Below are 21353 nucleotides of genomic sequence, written 5' to 3' on the forward strand. Positions count from 1 at the left end.
TGTGTGTGTGTGTGTGTGTGTGTGTGTGTGTGTGTGTGTGTGTGTGTCCCTGCTTCCGCGTGGTGTCTCCATTCCCCCATACCTCCCGTGTGCCTCCCTCCCCCGCCCCGGGCCGCGGCTCTTGATTGTCCAAACGCAATTCTCGAGTCTCTAGCTCTGGCCGAGAGTTGAGTCTGGACGTCCCGAGCCGTCGCCCCCAAACCTCGAAGGGAGAGCGGGTCGGAGGGTCTAGGGAGAGCCAAAGCGGAGGGTGGAGCAGGTCACCAGGGTGGTAAGGGAATCCCGGGCACGTCGGAACTTAGTTGCGTTCACAGGACTGAAGGACTGTAGCGGCAGAGGCTCCTCTGCAACTCTTTTTTCCCCGGAATCCCGGGCTGGGGTTATGGAGAAGTTCTGTGTGGGGAGGAGGGGCGCCCTTCCCCAGAGCCGCCAGGGGACGCGGAATGGGGGAGGTGGCCCCTTTTCCAATTCCCTCTGTCCCCTCCCGGGGTCCGAGAGATCCCAGGCCCCGCCCTCCAGAGCGGAGGCCCCGAGTGGGGGCCTTGGAAGGGGACAGTGGCTGAGGTCGGCCGCGCGACGGTGCTGGCCAGGGGACGGAGACTGCGATCCCCACGTAGCGCGGGACTCCGGGGACGCCGGCTGCTCGCGGGGGCCGTGGGGAACCCGGGCGTCCACGTCGCGTCCCACCCGCGCCGCGACTGGCGGGTGACGTCTCTGCCGGCGGGGGGTGGAGTGGAGTGGAGGGGCAGGCGGAAGTGACGTAGGGCCCCAGCGCCCGGGCCATGGCGGCGGCGGCGGCGGCAGCGGGAGCTGCTGTCTGAGCAGCGGCTGCGGACCGAGCGAACTCGGCCGGGGAGCCCGGGCCCCGGAAGAGGCGCTGTGGCGGCGGGAGCGCGGACAGCTGGAAGCTGGTGAGGGGCCGCGCCGGCGCGGAGTGGGGGGCGGAGGAGGGAGCCTAGGGAGGGCGGGGTCTCCGCGAGGGGCGGCCCCCCTAACACCCTTCCTCCCCTTCCCCCTTCCCCCACTCCCCAGCCTACCTCTCCTCCTCCCCGGCGGTGGAGCCCTCGTGGGGGTCTGTGCCCGGTCACCATGACGACGCCGGCGAATGCCCAGAATGCCAGCAAAACGTGGGAACTGAGTCTGTATGAGCTCCACCGGACCCCTCAGGTGACAGGGATTCTCCCTTTACAACTTACTCCTTTTCCCCAGACCCCCATCTCACAGCCTCTTCCATTTTTTGCCCCATTCTGCCCGATTTCACACTCCCCGGCCCTTTGAATTACCTTAATCTTTCAAAGCGTTTTCACATTTATCTCATTTAATCCTAAAAACAGACGTGCCAGAGAGGTAGAGCAAGTATTACTATCTTCATTTGAAAGATAGTAAACAGGCTGAAATTACCTTCCCCGTTCCTCAGGTCCGCATCATAGGTCAGTGCATTTAAGACTCACCTTGGGAGTTGATTAAAAATGGAATTCCCGCTGGCCCTACCTGTAACATTGTGATACAGTAAAGGGATGGAACCCCAGAATCTGATTTTTTTTTTTTTTTTTTTGCGGTACGCGGGCCTCCCACTGTTGTGGCCTCTCCCACTGCGGAGCACAGGCTCCGGACGCGCAGGTCCAGCGGCCCTGGCTCACGGGCCCAGCCGCTCCGCGGCATGTGGGATCCTCCCGGACCGGGACACGAACCCGTGTCCCCTGCATCCGCAGGCTGACTCTCAACCACTGCGCCACCAGGGAAGCCCCAGAATCTGCATTTTTAACCTGCATTCTAGGGGATTCTGATATAGGTAGTACCAGGACTGCACTGTAAGAAATTCTGTTGACCAAGTAAGTCTTCCACAGATGGAAAATCTGTGCCACGCCCATCCCCAGGCCTATTACCAAACCTCAGATCCTCCTATTCCAAAGCTCCTACTCTTAGAATTCCCAATTTCCTCATGTGGCCAACGTGAGGTACCCAGATTCTGACATCTCACTGTATTTCTCAAGACTCCAATTTCATGGACCACTTGTTTCTAAAACCCCTTTCCCCCCAACCCACCCACCACCTTTCCACTCATCGACGCCTCCAGGAAGCCATCATGGATGGCACAGAAATTGCAGTTTCCCCTCGGTCACTGCATTCAGAGCTCATGTGCCCCATCTGCCTGGACATGCTGAAGAATACGATGACAACCAAGGAGTGCCTCCACCGATTCTGCTCTGATTGCATTGTCACGGCCCTGCGCAGCGGGTAACAGGAGGGAAAGGTTTGAGATGGGGGGAGGGGGACAAGAGTTGGACCCTCCATGCCCTGGTGACTGACTCCTCAGGGCCTCCTTTCTCCCACACCAGGAACAAGGAGTGCCCTACCTGCCGAAAGAAGCTGGTATCCAAGCGGTCTCTGCGGCCAGACCCCAACTTTGATGCTCTGATCTCTAAGATCTACCCCAGCCGGGAGGAATATGAGGCCCACCAAGACAGGGTGCTCATCCGCCTCAGCCGCCTGCACAACCAGCAGGCGCTGAGCTCCAGCATTGAGGAGGGGCTGCGAATGCAGGCCATGCACAGGTTCGGGGGCCACGAAGAAGGTGGCAGCGGTGCTGATGGGACAGATCCGTGGGTCAGACTCCTGGGGCTGTCTTTGCTTCTAAGCCTCAGCATCCTGAGTGCTGATCACAGTCTTAACTGTCACGCCTGGAGGTCATGGATGTAAACTGTAGCTTGTACTACTGTTCTTAAGGAAATAGCTCATCTTCTAACTTTCTGGAAGTTAGAACAGTAGAGTGCTTTTTGAGCATGAGCTCTGAGTTCACACTGCTGGGAATTAAATCACCTCCTAGTCCAGCATCACTCAGTCTTTAATGTGCATCTAAATTACCTGAGAGTCTTGTTAAAAATGCAGATTCTGATTCAGTAGGTCACAAGTTGGGCCTGAGATTCTGCATCTCTACAAGGCTGTGCTACTGGTTCTTGGACCACGCTTTGAGAGGCAAAGAGACTATGGTCTCAAACTAGTTATTTAACCTCTCTAAGCCTCAGTTTCCTCAACCATAAAATAGAGATGATATAATTACCTGTGTCCATAGGATTTGTATAATTTGAGGCAATCAGTGCAAAATACTTAACAATGTGTTTAGCATGTAGTCAGTATGTAATAAATATTAGGTATCATCATTAAGATTTCCCTGATCTCTTAATTCTCTGAAGTTTAAAATCTAAACCCCTTATCCTTGGTGCTTTCTAACCTCAACCACTTGTTTCCACAGGGCCCAGCGTGTGAGGCGGCCGATGCCTGGGTCAGATCAGACCACAACGATGAGTGGGGGGGAAGGAGAGCCTGGGGAGGGAGAGGGGGATGGAGAGGATGTGAGCTCAGACTCCGCCCCTGACTCTGCCCCAGGCCCTGCTCCCAAGCGACCCCGTGGAGGGGGCGCAGGGGGGAGCAGCGTAGGGACAGGGGGAGGTGGCGCTGGTGGGGTGGGTGGGGGTGCCGGTTCTGAAGACTCTGGTGACCGGGGAGGGACCCTGGGAGGGGGAACCCTGGGCCCCCCAAGCCCTCCCGGGGCTCCCAGTCCCCCAGAGCCAGGTGGAGAAATTGAGCTCGTGTTCCGGCCCCACCCCCTGCTCGTGGAGAAGGGAGAATACTGCCAGACTAGGTGAGAGCTTCGTCCTTCCCCAGACCACTGAGAAACCAAAGGTCTCATGATCTTCCATCAGAATTGGGCTTCGCCCAAACCCAGAAAGAATCCCTAACCCAGAGGCCCTTTGGGAAATCCCCAACTTCCCTTCTCCATTTGAGGCTTCCTGTGCCCTCAACCTGCCCTCTCTCCCACTCCAGGTATGTGAAGACAACTGGGAATGCCACAGTGGACCATCTCTCCAAGTACTTGGCCCTGCGCATTGCCCTCGAACGGAGGCAGCAGCAAGAGGCGGGGGAGCCAGGAGGGCCTGGAGGGGGCGCCTCTGACGCCGGAGGACCTGAGGGGGGGGGGGGGGGGGGGGGGGGCGCCGGAGGAGGTGACGGCCCTGAAGAGCCTGCCTTGCCCAGTCTGGAGGGTGTCAGCGAAAAGCAGTATACCATCTACATCGCCCCCGGGGGCGGAGCTTTCACGGTGAGAGCCTCTGAGGGCAGCGGTGTGAGAGGAGAGGAGGGAGAGTGGCCTGGGGACGCAGAACCGAGATCCTGACCTCCTAACTGACCAGCCCTCTTCTCCCTCTGCATCTCCCATCTCTCCCTTCTCTGTCCATCCTTCTTCCCCATCATCCGTGTCCGTGATTTGCCCCATTTATTATTCCTTCTTCCTTTTTTTTTCTCCTCTCATTCATTTCCTTTACTATCTTTCCCAACTTACTTTCCTCTTCCCTCTCCTCCCCCATCCACCCCCTCTGTAGACACTGAATGGCTCGCTAACCCTGGAGCTGGTGAATGAGAAGTTCTGGAAAGTGTCCCGACCACTGGAGCTCTGCTATGCCCCCACCAAGGATCCAAAGTGACCCCTCAAGGGGACAGCCAGGGGATGGGGACCATGGGGTGTCCCTGAGTCCTGGCCCACCACCCAGCTTCTTTGTCCCCCAGAGCCCCCCAGCCCGGCCAGCCAGCAAGAGGACACAAATGAGGACAAGTGGCTTTTATACAAAGTATCTATATCAGATTCTTCTATATTGTACAGAGTGGGGCCTGCGCCCCCATCTACTGCCTTTTCTATTGCCCCCAACCTCCCATCCATGCAAGATGTTGGGAAGGGTGAAGAGCCCTTCCCATCATGCCCTTCCAACAACAACAAATTTGCTTTTATTCCTCTTTGAAACCTGTGGTTTTGTGTCTCTTTATCAGGGGGTTAGTAGAAGGAGAGGAAAACAAAGATCGGGGAGGGAACCCTAGAAATCATGTAGAATCAGCCTTGGAAATGGGGAGGAAATGTCAAAGGGTATTCATGGTGTGTAGATCCCATTTTCCTGAACCTTCAGATCAGCAAATGTGAACGAAAATTGGAAGGACCTGTGAAGCTGTAAGAGACAGGGTGGAGAGCCGAGAGGTGTGAAGTCAGATCCCAAGATTTCCCCCTATGACCTGAATGCCCAGGCTGAGATTCCGGGTTTCAATACCACAGGGAAAGAAGGAAAGTGGCTCAAGAGGGTGACGCGGCAGGCCCGAGATGTTTGGAAGGGGTACAATTCCTCGTCCCTGCGAGAAGCTGGTTTCTAAAGCTGGAGAGAAAAGGCGCGGATGGGGGGAGGGCTGCGACAACCTCCCTGCACATATCCCGCCCCCGGGTAGCCTCCCGAAGAAGACGGGCAGGGCCAGGGACTACAGTTCCCAGGAGCGAGCGAGCCGGTCGGTGCCCGCCGAGCCGCGGGGCTGAGCGGAGGGAGGGCTGCCCGGGAGTTGTAGTTCTGTGCCGGTCCCGGCGGCAGCGGAGAGCCCAGGTGGGGGCATCCAGTAAAGCGCTCGCTGCTCCGCATCCCCCACGCCTCGAGTTCCGCGGGCGGGGTCCGGGGCCCACGTAGCGCGCCACGCCCCGGCGAGGTGGAGAGGATCGCCTCCCCAGGAGGGACTGACGCTGCCTCCCGCCACCCGCTTTGGCCTCTCTGCCCCTCACTTCCTGTTTCCGTTGCCCTTCGCGCCCCCACCCCACTCCGCCCCAAATTCCCGTGGCTCGCTCAGTCTAGTCTCGGCCCTCCCGGCTAAGGAGTCAGCCTCGGCGTCAGACTCGCCGGCCCGAGGGCACCTCACTCCACGCTTGGCGTTTCTCGTTTGCTGCCCGTCGTCCCTTTCACCCTCAGTACGACGGACGCAGGGGGTACCCTCCAGCCCAGGTGACCGGGCGCCCACCCCCGAGACCTCTCGCCCTGTAGAAATAGACAACACCCACTTCACCCTCGTATAAGCCCCTTTCTACCCCCGCCTCCCTGGATCCCCGATCCTGGCTCCCCTTTTCTCCCACCCCAGGCATCCAGGGGGGCGACGCTCCCGGGATGTGAGGGCGGGAGGAAGGTGGGTGTCGCTCCCGGAGTTTCAAGGGAGAGAAAACGATGGCGAGGAGTCGCGGGAGGTACCGAGGTGGAAGCCGAAGAGTCTGGAATGAACCCGGCTTCTCTTCTGGTTCCAGCGGCTGCCCGGAGCGACACTTCCTCACTCTCCTCGTTCTCGCCAGCCCTACCCGACCCGGTGGCCCTTCAGCCTCTTCCCCCGCCCTCTGGCTTCACTCTGGAGCCGCCTGCGAGCCTTGGTCCCCCGTCTCTCCTCTCCTAGGGCCCCAGTCCACACCACGGCCCACCCTCTCCGCCGTTCCGCTTCTCACGCTCCTCCTCGGACCCCTCTCTGCTGCCAGTGCTCTGTCACCCTCCTCTGCCCCCGAGACGCTGAACTTCGCAGGCTGCCTGTTTCTTTAGATGGCACCATGTGAGTGACATACAGAACTGTTGCTCCAGGTCCATCTCCTCTGCCCACAACAAAGAAAAAATGACTGCCTGACCTGACCTGACCAGGCGTTCCCCTTCCCCAGTGTTGGCAGAAGGGGGCGGGGGTTGCTCCAATTCTGTTCCACCCCCACTCCCTGAGATAGCTCCCCAAGTCTTTCAGCCTCTGTCAGTGAAGCCTGCACCTATGGGTGAGGCAAAGTGAGAGACACAAAGTATACAAAAGGGAACCTGATTATTTTGTTGAGAGACAAGATACAGAGGATAAAAGGAGAGCAACTACCCAGAGGAGCAAGGTGGAGAAAGAAAGACATTCGATTCAGACTGATCGGGGTCCAAATCTCCACCTCGCCACTTAGAAACCACACGACCTCGCATAGGAAAGGGACTTGCGGGGTGGGGCCCGCAGTTGTGTATTAACAAGCCCTCCATGTGAATCTGATGTGCTCGGGGCCCAGAACCCCTGCAGTAGATGCTCTGGTCCTTACAGTGAATGACAAGTGTCCCCTTGGAGGGATGCCAGGCCTCAGGGCAGGGGCATCACTGGAAGCCGCAGGGTGGTCAGGAAGAGCTTCTCAGAGGAGGTGCCACCAGGCTGGATGGACGGGAGGGAAGAAGGAAGTAGGTGGGGGGCCTGTGGGGGAGGGGAGCCTCTCTCTCTGTTAGTCTCCCCCTCATTTTGTCTCTTTCAGGCTTCTTGGTCCCCAAACCGTAGCAGATTATGTGTCTAAGTGCAGAAGCTGAGCCCCAGAGCCCAGGACCAAAGGAGACCCCTGCCCAGGTGAGGCCTAACCCTGAGGGCTTGGTTGTCACCCAGCTGCCCTCAAAACCCTGGCAAACTGCTAACGGGAAAGTTGTGCCCTGGGTTCCTCAGGGCGGGGCTCAGCCTGCCTGCGCCACCTTGGTCTCTCTGCCTCCCCCTCCTCCTGGCTGCTCTCACCTTCATCCCCCTCCCCTACAGGCTGGGAGCCAAGGCAGAGGAGAAGGAGAAGGCAGGACAGACCTCCAGCTCCCCATCTACCCCTTGACCCCTCTGCTGTCACAGCTGACCCTGTCCCACGTCCCTCCCAGCAGCCCCTGCCCCCACCCCAAAACCCTTTTCTGGCCTGGACTGTGGAGCCTCCTTTTGTCATGCTCCCACCCCTCCCAGCACCGCCTGGTCCATTTGAGTGAGAGGCCCTTTCCCTGCCCCCAGTGTGGGAAGTGCTGCAGCCACGGGGCCACCTGACCCTGCCCCTGCACTCCCACACAGGTGACAGGCCCTATGGCTCTGGGCTCCATGGCTGTGGCTTCACTCAGAGCCCCCTTCTGCTTTGACAACCGTCCACACCCAGTGGGAAGGACAGGGATGAACAGAGCGGGCCGCCAACCCCGCAGCACTCCAGGAGGGCAGCCCTGGGGACAGACTCCCTCCACAGTCGGAGTGACTTGCCTCTTCTGTGGGAGGCATAATGGGGCATGGCTCCCTGACCCACCCCATCCCCGCCAGAGCCACCACATTAGGTGATCAGAGTGTCTCACCGGAACCTACTCAGGGCTGGAATGGCCAGGTCCACCTCACTTCTAGTCCACAATCTAATCCCCCAGGAAAAGAGCTTTTCCTGTTTCTTAGAAAAGAATCTGTACTTCCAATCTCCTGTCCTCCATCTGAGAAGTTTAACCAGGCTGCCTGAGACCTACTGCCATCACGGATGGATCAGATTTCCCGGGATTTTCTTGAAGGGATTTTTTAAAGAGATAACTGAATCCCCAGAGATCTCCATGACAACCCCCACCATCAAATTCTAGTTGCCCACAAATCCCACCCAACCCCATCACTTCCCCCAGAGGCCGCTGGCTGCTCATTGCCTCCGGTGCTAAAGCTACACCCAGCACCCCATCGGATGAGGCCATCTCCCTGTGCCCACTCCTGGACCCACGGGCCCTGTTTCAGGGCTTTCTGTGACCTTCACTGCATTTCACACTAAGAATAAAGCCCAGACGGAGGCTGCTTTTTCCAGCAGCACCATGGGCCTCTTATTGAAAGGTGAAAATAGGCAGAGGCATGTATCCAAGGAGAAGGAAGGGAAATGGAGGAGATGGAGACCAGTGGAAGAAGCCAAGGGAGGTTGGGGGAGAAAGTGGGAGGTTCTGGGTGTGGAAAAAGTAGAACAGGGCTGTGTGGAAGAAGACAAGAAACACCTGGCCAGTACAAGCACTTCCTTGCATTTGCACTTCTTCCGCAGGATTCCTCACTTACTGTCTTCTTCATGTGCTGGGAAACTGGTTTTGAACAAGAGTCAGCAGGGAGTCCCACGGAGCATCCCCTCCAGATTGGCACCCTGGGGCCCAGCGTGGCCCCGAGGATGGCACGTCATCATTCACTCTTGTAGGAGGTTCTGCTAGGGGAGTTTCCGCCTTGGGCAGCACCTTCAGTAAATTTATTGTTATTGTTCATGTTCAAGGATAAGGTAGACCTTAGTTCTTGTATTAACTTCCCCCAAAGAAAACTCTTTAGAACTTGGCAGATTTCTCCCGATGATGTATCAGAGAGGCTGATTATTGCCACATGCAGGAAGGGATGAAAGAACCTCTAAGGTAAAAGGATCACTTGGGAGACCGCTGGTCAGTTTCACCCTTTCAGAAACTATGTATTGAGTCCACCATGTGTCAGGACTGTTCTAGGACCTGGGTACCACAAACAGGTGTGTGATGTGGCCCCGCCTTTGAAGCATGTGATCTCAGGTGTTCGTGGTGAGCATCTCAATATTGAATCTAGTCCTAACGAGTGTATCCACTATAATATCTCTCAAGTCTGTCCACTCTTCTCCATCCCTCCACCTCCCTGGGCCAGCGACCACTTGGACTGTCTGGCTCTTCTCTGAATCACTGAGATCACTGGAGAGGCCGGAAAGACCTTCTCTGAAACAAGAGGCATGCCTGAGTAAGAGAGACCTTTCTGAAATGCAAATCTGATGGTTTCAGGCACCCTGCTGAAACACAGTCAATGGTTTCCCACCGACCTTAAGTTAAAGACCCAAGTCCTTAACCTGGCCTCTAAGGCCCCTTGGGGTGTGGCCCCACCGGCCTCTCCAGCCTCACCTCCCACTATTCACTCCTGTCACTCCCTAGCGCTCTACTCCACCGTGGCGTGCTTCCTCCCGCAGGCTGGGCCCTCCACCCGAAAGGCTTCTTCCATTTCTCTTTTAAGTTAGCTCCTGTGCATTCTTCAGATCTCAGCTCCTTTACCACATCCTCAGGGAAGGTACTCAGACCTTCCTTTCGGGTCAAATTCCCCTCCTCTGAGCTCCCACACCAAGGCGCACTCTTTCTCCGAGGTACTGTGTGTGGTCGCAGATCTGTGTTTTTTGGGGATTACTCGATTGGTGTCTGGCTCCCCATGGAACGTAAGCTCCCTGAGGGCAGGAGCCAGGACTGCAGATGCTCACTCTTGTCATTCCCTGGACCTGGAACTGGACACTCTATGAATATGGAGTTGAAATATTGGTTGAAAGGATGCATGCATGCCTGGATCTGGGGCAGGGGACGCATATTTCAGGATCTCAGGATGGATTGAGGCCGTGATTCTCCCTCCAAAAGCTGCAGCCCAGGAGTCCCATATGTCATTTCCTTAACACCATTCCTTCCTCCACGCTTCCTGGCATTGTCCGTCCACGGTTGAGCCTCCGTCCCAGACTCCTCCACCTTGTCCATGAGACCCCTTCTCCCTTTGACTTCCTAATGCCCCTTCCTGGTTTTGCCCCTTTGGCTTCAGAAGGCAGCATGGAATAATATGGCAACAGCGGAGGATTCAGAACCAGAAATCTGGGTTCAATAACTAGGTAAAAGGATTAGCAGTGTGACCTTCAGCTGGCTTTTAAACCACTCTGAACCCTAGCCTTCTTATCTGTAAAATGGGAACAACTTCAGAATCAAGCAAGATGGAGGATGTGGAAAAATCTAAAAGCACCATCACCTAGAAATACTGATAAAAAGGAAAAAAATTAAACATATAACTGAGTTCTCAAAAGGAAAGTAAAATCCCAGGTGCTAGAAACAAAGAGAAAACTGAAAGCCAGAGGGTGAGCTGACTGTGGCTACGGTTACTAGGAGGGGGCTGGGAAGGAACAGGTTCTGTCAACCTTTTCTGTTTCACCAGCCACCCAGAGACAGATGAGGTCTCAGTCCTGAACAGGTGGGGAAATTAGATGAAAGACAGCCAAAGTTGACTCAAGAAGAAATAGAAAGCCTGACAGCTCTATAAATTCTAATAAATTGAATGAGAAATTTTAAGTACACACACACACACACACACACACTACCCAAATGGCTTTATAAGTATATTATTCTGCTAACTCTTCAAGGAACTGTTTATTTATTTATATAGACCGTCCCAGACAATGGAGAAAGAGGACCAATTGAACTTATAAGATTGTAAATCCTAAATGAAATATTAGCAAACTGAATCCAATGGAGTTTGTGCAAGTGCATGTATATATGCACGTGTGTATGTGTGACCAAGCAGAGTTTATTCCAGGAATACAAGGATGGTCTACTTTAAAAAATCTATTAATGATATTTACAGCATTGACATATTAAAAGGAAAAAATATGATTGTCCCAATATGTAGAGATGCACCTGGATAAAGTTTAACACTAATGATTTAAAAAACAAATCTAGCTAACTAGGAATAGAAAATAACTTCCAACACTAATACAAAGATACTAGTTTTTACTGTTTCTATTCAACTTGTGCTGGGGGTGGTGGTGGTCTGAACTAGCACAATAAGAAAAAGTAGAAGTAAAGCCATAATTATACATAGATGATTGATTATTTACATAGAAAATTTATGAGAACCTACAAACAATTAAAACTAACACCCTTTTGGGGGGCAAGATGAATAGTCAAACATCAGTATGGCTATACAACAGCAATAAACAAATTTTGTTTTAAGAAAATACCATTTGTAATTGCAACAAAAACTATAAGGTACTTAGGAATCAATATAGCAAAATATGTGCATGAGCTTTATGGAGAAAATTATAGAACTCTATTGGAGAACATGAAGAGAAGACAAAAAAGAATGGAGAGATATGCCATGCTCATGAGGAGGAAAATTCAATATACAGCTGATTAGTTTTTTTCAAATCTATACATTTAGTACGATTCTAATCAAAATCTATACATTTAGTACAATTCTAATCAAAAGTACTAGAGGGCTTCCCTGGTGGCGCAGTGGTTGAGAGTCCGCCTGCCGATGCAGGGGACATGGGTTCGTGCCCCGGTCCGGGAAGATCCCACATGCCGCAGAGCGGCTAGGTTCAAGAACCATGGCCGCTGAGCCTGCGCATCCGGAGCCTGTCCGCAACGGGAAAGGCCACAACAGTGAGAGGCCCGCGTACCGCAAAAAAAAAAAAAAAAGTTCTAGAATTTAGTACAATTCTAATCTAAATTCTATTTAACAAGCTGTTCTTTAAATTCTTGTGGAAGAGTAAATGGCCAAAAAAAGTCAAAACAAGTTTGAAGTGCAAGAATACTGGAGTGTTTGCCTCACCGTATATCACAGATTTAAAGCTGGAGTGATTTAAGCAGTGTAGGCCTGACACATGGACAAATAGATAGACCACGGGTCCAGAATCAGACCCGCAGAGATATGAGAACTTTGTATATGACAAAAGGAACATAAGTCAGTGGAGAAGGATGGACTATTTCTTGACTTGTCTGGGGTTAACTGGCTATCCAAATGAAAAACAAAATGGATCCGTGCATTACAACAGATCCAAAAATAAATTTCAGATACCTTAAATATGTGAAAAAGAAAACTTTGAGTTCTTCAAAGAAAATACAAGAGAATACATTGATGATATCAGCATAGGGAAGGATTTCTTAAACAAGATACAAAAACACAGGCAATAAAAGATTGACACATACAACTACATTAAAAAAAATTTTAACTTCTATGAGACAAGAAACAACAAAACAAAAAGACAAGCCACAGATTGTGAGACTATTTACAACCTATATGACCAATAAAGGATGGGTATTCAGGATTTATAAAGAACTCTTGCAGATCAATAAAAAAAAAGGACAAGGCAGGGGGAAATGAGCAAAAGCTATGAACAGGTAAGTCATCAAAGAGGAAGCCAAATAGCTAATAAACATAGGAAAAGATGCTCAACTTCCCTAATAATGCAGAAATGCAAACCCAAACCATGAGATACTACTTTACTAAATCAGCAAAATTAAAATAACTCTGATAACACCAAGTGTTGACAAAAATGTGGGATATTAGGAACTCATCCATTTTGGCTTGAAGTGTGAACAGCTATAACAAATTTGAAGGGAAATTTGGCAACACTTAATGCTGAAAATACACATACCCTAAAACCCAGTGCTCCGGCTTCTAGATGTATTCCTTAGGAAAACATTTATAGGGGATCCCGTGATGGTGCGGTGGTTGGGAATCCGCCTGCCAATGCAGGGGACACGGTTTCGAGCCCTGGTCCGGGAAGATCCCACATGCCATGGAGCAACTAGGCCCGTGCACCACAACTACTGAGCCTGCGCTCTAGAGCCCACGAGCCACAACTACTGAGCCTGTGAGCCACAAGTACTGAGCCCGTGAGCCACAACCACTGAAGCCCGCACACCTAGAGCCCTTGCTCCGCAGCAAGAGAAGCCACCACAATGAGAAGCCCACGCACCACAATGAAGAGTAGGCTCCGCTCGCCACAACTAGAGAAAGCCCGTACGCAGCAACAAAGACCCAACATAGCCAAAAATAAATTAAATAAATAAACAAACCCTGATCATGCATAACTCTTAAAAAAAATTTCTACATATGTACAAGGAGGCAAGGATAAGAATGGGCATTGCAGTATCATGTGATTGTCAAGAAAACGTGGAAACATCCTAATCTGTCCTTAAAGGAATGGATAAAGTACGGTTTATTCTTACAGTGGACTGCTACACAGCAGTTAAAATAAATGACTTATTTACCAACATATAAGTAAAAGAAAGTTGCAAAAGTGGATGTTGTATGATATTTATGTGTTTTAAAATACACAAACAATGATACATGTTAAAAAAAGCCTATTTGTTGGGACTTCCCTAGTGGCACAGTGGTTAAGCAACTAAGCCCATGTGTCACAACTACTGAGCCTGCGCTCTAGAGCCAGCGAGCCACAACTACTGAGCCTGCATGCTGCAACTATTGAAGCCCGCGCGCCTAGAGCCCTTGCTCCGCAACAAAAGAAGCCACCACAATGAGAAGCCCGTGCACCACAATGAAGAGTAGCCCCCACTCACTGCAACTAGAGAAAGACCGCGCACAGCCATGAAGACCCAACGCAGCCAAAAATAAATAAATTACACTTATATTAACAAAAGCCTGTTTGTTAAAGTAGAAAATATGCATGGGAATAATTCCCAGTGACTTCAGAATGATAATTCCCACCTAGAAAGGAGAGGAATGGGATGAGCTTTAGCTATAACTGTAATGCTTTTTTAAATTACTATTTTTAAAGAAAAAGATACAAAGCAACAGAGGCAATGCAGCCATGAAGATTTGCTCAATTGGGTTGTTGTAATGAGCTTCTACTGCTTAACGTCTCCCCACCTCCCAAAAGTGTGTGCTTTGGAATCTGGCAGAGACACAACCTCAAACTTTCTCAGGATTCGGTTGTAGTCATCTTTTGTTTCCAGGATATAGGGTAAGAGATTGCAGAAGCATTTCCCTGGGGCCATAAGGATGTTAATTATGAGAGCAGAAGTTCAGGGTTTCAGGTTGTGCTGTGCCAGAACTGAGGGCCGGATCCCAAGTGACAAAGGTGCCCAGGTGTGGCTTCATAAATGTGGCACATGATAGGTGAGGTCCCCTAAAGTCTGTGGACCAGAGCAGGGCCCCTGTGGTCCAGATCTGAGCATGACACTGTTTGTGATCATATTCATATTCACTTCGAATTCACTTTTACATATTCACTTTTGAATATGCTAAGTCTGTGGTACCTTTGAGACATCCAAGTAGGGATGCCAGGTAGGGAGTCAGATCCACAAGTCTGGAGATCAGAGGAAAGACATAAATTTGAGAGTGATCAGCGGATAGCAACTGAAGCCGTAGGTCAGGAGTGATGGATCTCCTGGAGGCAGAGTGTAGCATGAGAAGAGGAGGGGTCTAGGGCTCAGGACCCTTGAGGATCTCCAATACGACCAAATAGAGCAGGATGAGCCAACAAAGGAGCAGGGAGCAGCCAGAGTGAGAGGGGAAAACCCAGGAGAGTGCTCAGTCCTGGAAGCCAAATAAAGACTGTGTTTCAATGAAGAGTTGGTCAACGGCTTCCCTGGTGGTGCAGTGGTTAAGAATCCGCCTGCCAATGCAGGCAACATGGGTTCAAGCCGTGGTCCGGGAAGATCCCACATGCCGCAGAGCAACTAAGCCCGCGCGCCACAACTACTGAAGCCCAGGCACCTCGATCCTGTGCTCTGCAACAAGAGAAGCCACCGCAATGAGAAGCCCGTGCACCGCAACGAAGAGTAGCCCCGGCTTGCTGCAACTAGAGAAAACCTGCGTGTAGCAACGAAGACCCAACGCAGCCAAAAATAAATAAATAAATAAAAGAATTGGTCAAAAGCATTGAATACTGGAGGGAGGTCAAGCAGAAGAAAACTAAATAATGGATTTAATGAAATGAGGGTCATAAAAAAAAGCACCTGTGTGGCCTGGGAGAGGTGGACACCAGCCCAAGAGGGTTGAGGTGTGAGTGGAAGTGAGGGACTAGAGAGAGAATTTTCCCCCAACTTTTTATTATGAAAAGTTTCAAGCATACAGAAAAGTTGAAACTATAGTATAATGATCACTTGTACATCCACCACTTAATTTAAAATCGTTATCCTTTATACATACATACATACAAATATTTACATATTTAGATCTAGTCCTTGAACCATGTGAAAATTTAGGAGATCGTGACACTTCACACGTGAACACTTCAGCACACATGGCCTCAAAATAAGGACTTCCTCCAGCTAAGGCAATAACAGTCAGTCCCTAATACCACCTGATGTACAGAATATACTCAGATGAACCCCCAAATGTCTTTTATACATGTCTTTTCAAATTAGGATCCCATCAATGTACACGCGCTGTGTGCGAGAGAGTGAGGCTGGGTGAGGGGATGGAGAGGTACAGGGAGTGGTCAGAGGAGGAGGTGAGGTGGAGGTGGGGGTTGGTTTTTTGTGTTTTATTTTGAGAGGGAGAGGCTGAAGATTCAGGAGGGGAAAAGGGGGAGGGTAATCAAGGACATGGGATGCAGTCACGGGTAGAGAAACTGGCTTTGGGCAGGAGGAGGGCAGTGCCTCTGCTCCAGTGGTTCTCAAAGTGGGGTCCCCAGCCAGCAGCATCAAGCGTCACCTGGAAACTAGTTACAACTGAAAATTCTAGCCACCCACCCGCTGAATAGGAAACGTGTTTTAACACGCCCTCCAGGTAATTCTGATGCGCCAAGTTGGAAAACCATCGCTCTTTTCTGAAGGAACAGGGAGAGATGGGCACAGGTGCTATGTGGATTTGGTAACACGTGATTGAAGGAGTCCACCTCTAATGGCTTCAGTTTTCTCTGTGATGTAAGAGCAAGATCATCAACTGAATGTGAGGTGGAGACAGAGAGGCATCTCATAGGCTCCAGGAACAGGGAGTTTAATGTAGCCAATGACCAGCCTGATGTGACTGGTTAACGAAGCAATGCCTCTTAGGGACCACGAATGAGGAGTGGTGACCATTTCCTGGCTCGAGACTTCCTCCAACACTTCTTAGCTTGAAGAATAAACTCCTGAGATCATTAGGCTCACCAGGGTTGAGGTTTTGCCTGAGACATACAAAGGATGGAAATATAGCGGGGCAAGGCAGTTCAGGATACTGTCGAGAGAGCTGATGAAATGAAGGACCACACAGGTGTAGCCACATAAGGTGGGGCTGATGGGCTGGAGGAAGGGAGGCACCAGTGACCCGGAGGTCCCGGGAGACTGAGAAATGGTTGCGAGAGGAGGAGAGACTGAAGGGGGGAAGCTTAGGAGATGGGGGTTGAGTGATTCTGGAGGAGCCGCTGCAGATGACAAGGTCCAGGGTGTGACAGTGAGGAAGGGTGGCCAAGTCGGAGTGGAGAAGGTCCAGGGCATGAAGTCACCAAGGTGTTCAGACGTCAGGTGGGCAACAGGTCCCCTCCTTGGACAATGAGATGGGAAGAGACAGACAGTTTGCTGAGTGCCAGAGTCCTCCTGAGCGAGATGGAGAGGTCTGGGAGGGGACAGACAGTAGCAAAAAGGAAGACAGCAATTTAGCCCAATGGCTGAGCCCCGGAGGCAGAGGGTTATTTTAAAGCAGAAACTGGGGGTGGGGTGGGGTGGAGGAGGAGGGTCTGGAGGCAGCAATCTGGAGCAATGAAAGCACCCTCACCTATAAGAAAATAAACAGCTGTCATTTCAGAAGCCTGCAGAGGAGGTAGTACCCTCCAGGGAGAGTTCAATTTCGGTTAAAGCCAGGAAGTGGAGGGGGCACTCCAAGGAGAAGTGAAGGGTAGGAGGAGACTCCCAGCTTATTAGAGGGCACGAGGGTGGGTTCAGGAGGGGGCACGTGGGTCAGAGCCAGAAAGCACAGAGTGTGGTGGAGACAACAACGCGGTAGAGTAGGTGGGCCAGGGAGTTTACATTTTCACTCTTAAATATAAAAACAGGGATGGGAGGCAGGCTGGATATCATCTCATTAGTCTCTAGGAAGCTATAAGAAGTGACGGTTCAGGATGTGGCCTCTAGAGAAGACCTGCTGGATTCAAATCCCAGTGTTGTCATGCACAACCTTGGGCAAGGTCTCTGGGCCCCCATTTCCTCTGCTGTAAAATGGGGATAACAATAGTTCTGACCTCACAGGGTTGTTGTGCTGAGCCAGTGACTTAGTGTGTTAAATGTTGAGAACAGTGTCTGGACAGGCATTTCAGATAACTCGGTGGTGGCTCCCAAGCCCAGGGGAGCAGCCTCTTGGCTCACCTGGCCTCTGCCCTGTGCTAGGTAGGAAAGCCAAGTAGCCACCCCTTGGATGGGAATGAGGAGTTTGATGAGCAGCTGCAAATGCAAGAATGACTCCAAGATCAGAGACACCCAAGAAGATCCTGGTAGAAAAATGGACTCTTTGGGGGCAGCAGCTTGGGGTCACTGCCTACCTCTGGGAGGGGGGCTTGGTTCCCCAAGATCACAGAAGGTTTCATTGCTACATATCAGACCAATTATGGCTTCTCTAATGATTGCATGTCTAGCTCTACCGCAAAAATACAAGACGTCAATTCTAGGAATGCAGAGGAACTTCTGCAAGAAAAACCTCAAACCCACTGATCCCAAAAAGAGGGGAGAGAAGAGGAAGAAGCAAGATGGTCTCATGTCCACAAAGATAGAAATACAAATGTATTATATATCTAATTTGCCTCTAGACATTACAGTAGGTGAATTTGCACAGCTGACATCCAAATTTTGCATTATTATGAGAGATCGTCAGAAGAATTTAAGGTCAAGTTTTACAAAGAAAATCAAAGAAATCTTAAAGGAGGTGGGCTTTGCTGTTATTTGAAGAGGAAATCTTTGGATCTTGCATCACAGCTCTTCGATGAAGATGAAATTGGAAGCTATAGGGAGGAATGGACAGGGAGTTTGGGGTTAGTAGATGCAAACTATTACATATAGAGCAGATAACAACAAGGTCCTACTGTATAGCACAAGGAGCTATATTCAGTATCCTGAGATAAACCATGATGGAAAAGAATATAAAAAAACTATATATGTATAACTGAATCACTTTGCTGTACAGCAGAAATTAACACAACATTAAGAAGCCACACATTACAGGTCAAAGTGGCAAAGTTTCAGCTGAAGGAGTGATATGATGCCTCAAATCTACAAGAAGAAGCTGTCTCTGCAACAGAAGCAATTGGACTGGAGACCTGAGAGGCAAGATGGGCCAACCAGAATGTACCATGAGTGAGTTGTCATCATCAAAAATATATTTCATCCAGTGGATTCAGAGGATGATCCGTTGGTGCCGAAGGAGGTCAGAGAACACCTCTGAGTGGAGTGTTCCAAGCCTGGACAAATTAAGAAACTCCTTTTCTTTGCTAGGCACGCAGCTGGTGTGGACTACGTGTCCTTGAGGAATGCAGAGGAAGCTGGTTATTATATTCAAACCCTTGATGGAAGGTGGTTTGATGGCCATGAAATCATTGCCCACGCAGGGGATGGGATTACAGACTATCGGGTTGAGGAGGCCTCAGGAGAGAGGGAGAGTTGAGGGTAAAGGGGAATCTCCAAAGGCTAAGTGTGTGTATGTGAACTGAAAATAGTTAATTCTCCTGTGTGCGGTGATATACCAAGGGAGGTGGAGTGGGAGGGCGCTGCACCACAGGCAGCAGTGCTTTGTTACTATCATTGTAGAATTGCTGGTGCATGGTAACAATAAAAGGTCGATTTTAGTATTATTTAAAAATTCTCTACAGACAACTGAAGAAATACTGAATTTCACTTTGAGGCTAGTGAAAATAAAAAGTACTTTTCCCCATCCTCATTCACAGATCCTTTGGGATGCTGATTAAGAGCCTTGCCTTAGAGCCAGCGATGTCTCAGAGTGGAAAGGAAGCCAGGTCAGGAGAACACGTTGCTCCCCGCCCACCAGTCTTCTGACCCTTGGTCCCTAAATCCTGGAATTGTCCTGGCTTCTGTCCTTTCTAAATCCTGCCTGTCCAGCTTTTCCCTCAGTTCTGTAAAGATCCTTCTAATCATTTACTCTTACTTCACCAGAGTTAATTTGTTATTTCTCTGCAGACAGCTGCTTCCTCAGCTCCATGACTCCCAGCCTGGAGTCATGGAACAGGTGAATTTGGGGCACAGAAGTTTCGAACCACTGAACGGCTGTGTGGTGTTGGGCTCATTACTTACTCCAGCACATGAACCAGGAAGAACACCTCCAAGGACAGGTGTGTGAATTCGGTGAGATGACATATCTGCTCTATGATTTCAGGGACCTTGATTTATTCTCTGCTGAATCTACAGTGCTTGTCACAGAACACAGAGAAGGGGATCAATACATATGCCTTGGTTTAATGAACTTTGTATCTGAAAACACTCTATAAACTCAAATGCAACATGAATTGCTACATCCATTTTCCCCAGGATGGAGAGAGCTGATTCTATTTTTCCCTTCAAAGTTGTCTTGGTCTTGCTTTCTCCTTCTTTCCTTGAATCTTTACCCTAAATCTATGTTGGAACCCAGCCAATTTGCCTGCTTCCCCTCATGCCTGATTTCCTAAAATCTGAAAAGCCACACTTCTTAAATAGAGGGTGGGTGGGTCCATATTGATAGGATGGGAAGAAAGGAGGAATCTCTTATTTCTTTTGTCCTCAGGGTACATGTCCACATTCAATAGCTCTGAAATTGATGCTGAGATGGGCACCCCCATTTTATGCAGAAACAGAGCTGTTGGACACAGAGTAGATATTTCCCAGAGAGTCCAGTTAAGAAATAACTCAGGACAAGCTGAGGGCACTGAGGTGTAAAAATAGAGGGAAATGATATCTCTTTAAAGGACAGAGATCCCTTAGCATTGGGGCGCTATTACAATCCATAAGGACACCTCCAGGTCCTTCCTATATGACACTAGGTAAAGACAGGGACCGATGTGCCAGATACAGACACGAGTCTTACAGGTTAGCAAAGGGAAGGAGGATATTGACACAGTCCCGTCCTAAGGAGTGATCCCTGATGCTTCTGGGTCTGTGAGGCCAGTGTGTCTGTCATCAGCAAAAGGAAAAAAGTGAAGGAGAAGCTTGAGGGGCGGTGATGTTAGCCAGAAGTTATGAGTTTCAGCCTGGGGATCACAAGGACCCATCTAAGCCACAGGACTGAATGTTGTTAGACTGAAGGAAAAGTCCCTCGGTTGCTTCAGCTTGAAGGGAGCATGAAGGGGGCTCTTCAGCAGTCGGCCAAGTTTGAGCGGATGAAGAACTCCATCCCCTGGTTGATGCTGCCCCCTGGAGGTCTATATAGGTATCGCGGCTCCCTTTCACGCGATTCTGTCGCCTTTTCATGCCCTCCTGAGACCGTTGGGTCAGAGGGCTCCTGTGGATTCCCGGAGCAGTTCAATGTCCCCGAAAACTGTGTGCTCCAATGTAACTTTAATGCCTCCAGGCTCCAGAATATGAGCCTCCTCATATTCCAGCAATGCTCCTCAGTGAGCAAGAAACCTGCAAGAAACCGTGCTTATCAGTCCAGCGTATATACTTAGGTTCAGGGATGGACAGGAGAAGGGAAGCGCAGAACTTCGAAAACCAAGGCGCCAGCATGCACAGCCCTTCTCCCATCGGAGTATTAGTTGACTTTCGATGAAGACACCTGTCTCAGGAATCTCCCTCGTGGGATATCCAGAGACCCCCTTCTCAGAAACCGCTCTGTCAAAGCAGCTTATGTCTCCCTAGTCCCAAGTCCCAAATCCTGGGCCCTTCTGTGCTCCTCGAGCTGGGGCAGGAATCAGGTCAAATGTGAGAATATCTGGATCCCCCTGGTGGTGGTGGGGTTGGTGGGTAGTAACGGGACAGGAAGGTGGAGGCGCCCAGCGGTGAGCTCGCGGTCCCCCAGAGCCCAGCACACAACCGCCCAGCACTGGGCAGGCCTCAGGGAATGTCTGGGGCGAAGAGTCAGGCAGGGTAAACCTGGAAGGACGCCGAGTGGAGGGGGAAAGTGGTGGTGACACTGGGTGAGGTCAGTTAAGGACACTGTCCTGGTTCTGCCCCGGAGGCGTCTGAGGCAGTCAGGAGCCGCCCTCAGTCCCCACCATCTCTGCACCCTCCCCGGCTCTTCAGTCCTTGAGACTGAAGCTCAGAGATATGGGTCCCAAAGCCAATCAGAGCGCTGCTCTCAGAGATGGGGCGGAACCCCAA

The 21353-nt window shown here is 50.9% G+C and overlaps 1 protein-coding gene and 1 pseudogene across 1 annotated transcript; both read left to right on the forward strand.

Annotated features, from left to right (window-relative positions):
• The first annotated feature begins 761 nt into the window (after positions 1 to 761).
• On the forward strand, positions 762 to 4795 carry RING1 (ring finger protein 1). Its single transcript, XM_027126937.1, has 7 exons — positions 762 to 911; positions 1033 to 1167; positions 2078 to 2238; positions 2340 to 2555; positions 3254 to 3643; positions 3826 to 4099; positions 4380 to 4795. The coding sequence occupies exons 2-7, from the start codon at positions 1090 to 1092 to the stop codon at positions 4479 to 4481; spliced, it is 1221 nt and encodes a 406-aa protein (XP_026982738.1). The 5' UTR covers positions 762 to 911; positions 1033 to 1089; the 3' UTR covers positions 4482 to 4795.
• Positions 4796 to 12488: 7693 nt separating this feature from the next.
• LOC113630912 (HIV Tat-specific factor 1 pseudogene) lies at positions 12489 to 18125 on the forward strand (annotated as a pseudogene).
• Positions 18126 to 21353: the final 3228 nt, after the last annotated feature.

Source organism: Aethalodelphis obliquidens, unplaced genomic scaffold (genome assembly GCF_003676395.1).
Source record: "Aethalodelphis obliquidens isolate GAN/ISIS:26980383/991018 unplaced genomic scaffold, ASM367639v1 scaffold31, whole genome shotgun sequence".
NCBI lineage: Eukaryota > Metazoa > Chordata > Mammalia > Artiodactyla > Delphinidae > Aethalodelphis > Aethalodelphis obliquidens.